The 3556-nt window shown below is 32.8% G+C and overlaps 1 protein-coding gene across 1 annotated transcript in view; it reads right to left on the bottom strand.

Moving 5' to 3' along the window:
- LOC140920366 (uncharacterized) overlaps positions 1–1372 on the bottom strand; it is a 13083-nt gene extending 11711 nt beyond the window's left edge. Inside the window, exons 1-3 of the mRNA XM_073368627.1 lie at positions 1302–1372; positions 1040–1132; positions 675–934 (exon numbers count right to left, since the gene is read on the bottom strand). Of these exons, the coding sequence (XP_073224728.1) occupies positions 675–934; positions 1040–1132; positions 1302–1372 (424 nt within the window). The remainder of the gene's footprint in view (positions 1–674; positions 935–1039; positions 1133–1301) is intronic.
- Positions 1373–3556: the final 2184 nt, after the last annotated feature.

The raw sequence follows: 3556 nt of genomic DNA, 5'->3' as shown, positions 1-3556 counted from the left end.
ACTTATCCATGTCTTGACTTGTTATGTGTTAATTAGGAGATCGAGAACTACATTTTACCTTCATTTTAATTGGCAATGTATTGTATGAACTTTTCGCATATTGAAAATCCTGTTAAGGTGCATGCTTAGTTGAAAAGTTGTTTTGAGCATTCAAAAACTTAATTGATATGTGTTAACTGTTATTTTCTGGTTGGTGACCCTTTACAATTATTGTGGAAATCTGGGCTTTGCCCTCAGATGAGAGTCAGGACGGTCCTACCGGTTCGTACCCTACGGACGGGAATGGAGATGGGAACGCTTGACTGCAGTTACGTTAGGAGGATCTCACGGGGCGCGTGGAGATACTCAGGGGGTATAGCTTTTTGGTAGGATGATCAGATTAGGATGATGTATAGGGACTAGGGGTCCTTCTTTTTGGGTTGGAGTATTTTAGTTTTGGAAAACTGTACTTATACAAATATTATCAGTTTGATATCATCTTTGGATGGGTTCCATGTACCATTTGATGTTATGTAAAAATGTTTTGGATTTATAATTGAAGAAACTTTTCCGCTGCGTAATTTATAATGACTCAATTATTTATCCAAAGGCATTTTCTTTATCTATTTCTCTGTTTTATGTTTAATTACTTTCAAAAAAAAAATATACCCTCGCTTTGAAAAACGGGGTGTTACATAAGGCATTCATCTCAGTAGACATATCCAATTCTGATCCATCTTCTGTGTCTTGGGCGAGTTCACATTCCATGCTTAATTTTCTCCATTGAATATGCACAGAATCTAAAGGATTTGGTGCACCCAACAATTTATATTGTCCCAATTCACAAGCACAAGGTAACTCATATGTCCTTCTGATAGAATACCCACATACAGATTTGTCAGTACCTACCCACTCAACTTTGTCGTATTCTTCAGCAATACGTCTTTGAGCTTCTCTTGATACAAATGTATTCAATATTTGATAAAATGGATTTATGTGCTCATGCTCTTCATCATAAAAACTTTTTTGAAACGATGCCCTAATCTTTTTATGTTGCAACCTTATCATGTTGTTCATAGCCTCCCAACATTTACACATATCACCCATGCTGCTTTCCAACATTAACTTCAGTTTCCAGTGAGCTGACTCAACCCTATAGTAATGATATAATAAAATTAGAAAATATAATAAAATTAGAAAATATAATGGTATTCAACAATATATAATAAAATTACATTATATACCTATTAGTCGTTGTGTTCCCCAAATGCATCACTTGATTTGTCCATGCTTCAACAAATCTTTCCTTATGTGGAGTCAACCAAGTTTCTTTTACATAATCAACAAATACTTTACAATCAACACATGATTGCTCAAACATGTGCAACCGCATGATATAGTATTTTTCATCACTGCAATACATAATGTCTTTCCATGTATTCAATACCGACTCTTGTCTATCCTTTAAGACAAATTGCTTGCATTTTGCTCCAACATTTTTTTCGATATGAAATCGACAAAGTAAATTATCAGCATGTGGAAATACAATACCAACTGCATTCATTAACGCAAGATCTCTGTCTGTCGCAATTACTTGAGGAAATTTATTTTGTGTAACAAACAAATCTCTTAGTCTTTCTAACGCCCAACAAAAATTTTCTTCCTGCTCACATTCCAAATAAGCAAATCCAACTACAAATGTATTCTTTGTTGATGTCATACCAAAAATTTCAAGTAATGGCATTCTGTATTTATTGGTTTTGTAGGTACTGTCCATATCAACATAATCGGAAACAAATTCAACAACTTCACTAAATCTGGATGCGCCCAAAAAATATCTCTCATAACATCGGAGTCTTCATGCTTTCTATTCCAACACACATATTTTGCATCTTCAATTAACTTGAATAAATGTTGCATCTCTATTCTATTACCTCTCACGTGCAATCGAATCACACTCCTCTGTTTATATATTTGTGAGATCTTAGTAACAGTATTCTTATCTCGGTCTTGCAATGAGAGTAATATGTGTCTCAGTGCAACATTATATTTTGTTAAGTCATGAACATGCTTTCTTTCTTCATCATGTAAGCGTCCAACATATGCATGCCCCTCCAAAGTATCAGATAATTCATGGTTGTGAATTCCACAAATTACTTTAACTATCCATCTTGAACCATCTTTTAATGGTTTTGATCTAAGCTTGAAAGGACAATCACACTTTTTTGTTGAACTTCGAGTTGAGCTAGCAGCACACTTGTATTTTCCTCCTTTGTCAATTAATTTATTTCTCCTTCATTTCTCTCCTGTCTCTATATCTAATCTTTTGATAATAACAGTAACTTTATTTTTTATGCCGATTTCTTTTGCCCAATTCACAATAGCGTCCCTTGAATCAAATATCTGAAGTAAAATAAATTATAATTAATCGCCATAATATATATCTACAATATTAATATTAATTATATTTATTCATATATGATTTGTGTCAAAAATATTTGTAGTATCGACACATGTTTTATCCATTAATAGTAACGGTTTATCTATATATGTTAACATTTAAAAAAAAAATAATAAAATTCAAAAAGATTAAAGAATTAATTTCAAAAAACAATTATGTACTGGAAAACTTGGGCATGAAGTTTTCCGGAATACAATTCTGTACCAGAAAACTTGTGTCTTAAGATTTCCGATACGCAGTTATGTACCGGAGAACTTGGCAATTAAGTTTTCCGGTACACAATTTCCCCCTTCTGTACTGGAAAACTAATTTTTAAGTTTTTCAGAATTTACGTTCTGTACCGGAAAACTTAGGAAAAGTTTTCCGGAAATATGCTGTGTACCGGAAATCTTATTTTTGAGTTTTCTAGAAGTTACCGGAAAACTTTTACCTACCGAAAATGTTGTTTACTACTCCGAAAATGAGAAAATGGTGAAAAATAAATTTAACTTTTCATTGTATAAAATAGTAAAAAAAAACTTGAGAGTATTTTTGACATTTTAAAATTATTTTGGGGGTACGGGCAAATTTGGGGTACAGGGTAAATTTTTCCCCCCAAAATCGTACAACATTTCCTTAGCTAAACCTATAATCTCAAAATAGTTTCTCCTGCCAGCACCACACTTCCATTTTGACACATATCCTACATAAGTTCCTTTATCATCCACATAAGAAGTATTTTAGTAACCCCGCACATTTAGTAACCCTGTATTTCAATAAATCCAATATTTTATTTCCATCGCACTCATACTAACCAATAAGTAAGCAATATATAAGTAACAATGGAAGACCATATACGAGGAAATAAAACGAATACATAAATTTGTTTAGAACCTAACATTTACTACTTCTGCCAATGATTTTGAATAAAGGATGCACATATTCTTCTAGAAATGATTTTGTATGTTTTTCTATGAATCCTAGCCGTTGATTTTCTACAACTTTTTCCTATTAAAACTTCAATCAACCTAATGCGAAAATCTGTTCCACGTGAGATACACGTGTTTATCGTGTAAACTTTGTAGAGAGAGAATCATGAGAGAGAAAACAAAATGTAGAGAGATATAGAGAAAAAAG

Source organism: Cicer arietinum, chromosome 5 (assembly GCF_000331145.2).
Source record: "Cicer arietinum cultivar CDC Frontier isolate Library 1 chromosome 5, Cicar.CDCFrontier_v2.0, whole genome shotgun sequence".
Lineage (NCBI taxonomy): Eukaryota > Viridiplantae > Streptophyta > Magnoliopsida > Fabales > Fabaceae > Cicer > Cicer arietinum.
Note: the sequence above shows the minus strand (reverse complement) of the source record. Positions and strands in the feature narration are given on the sequence as shown.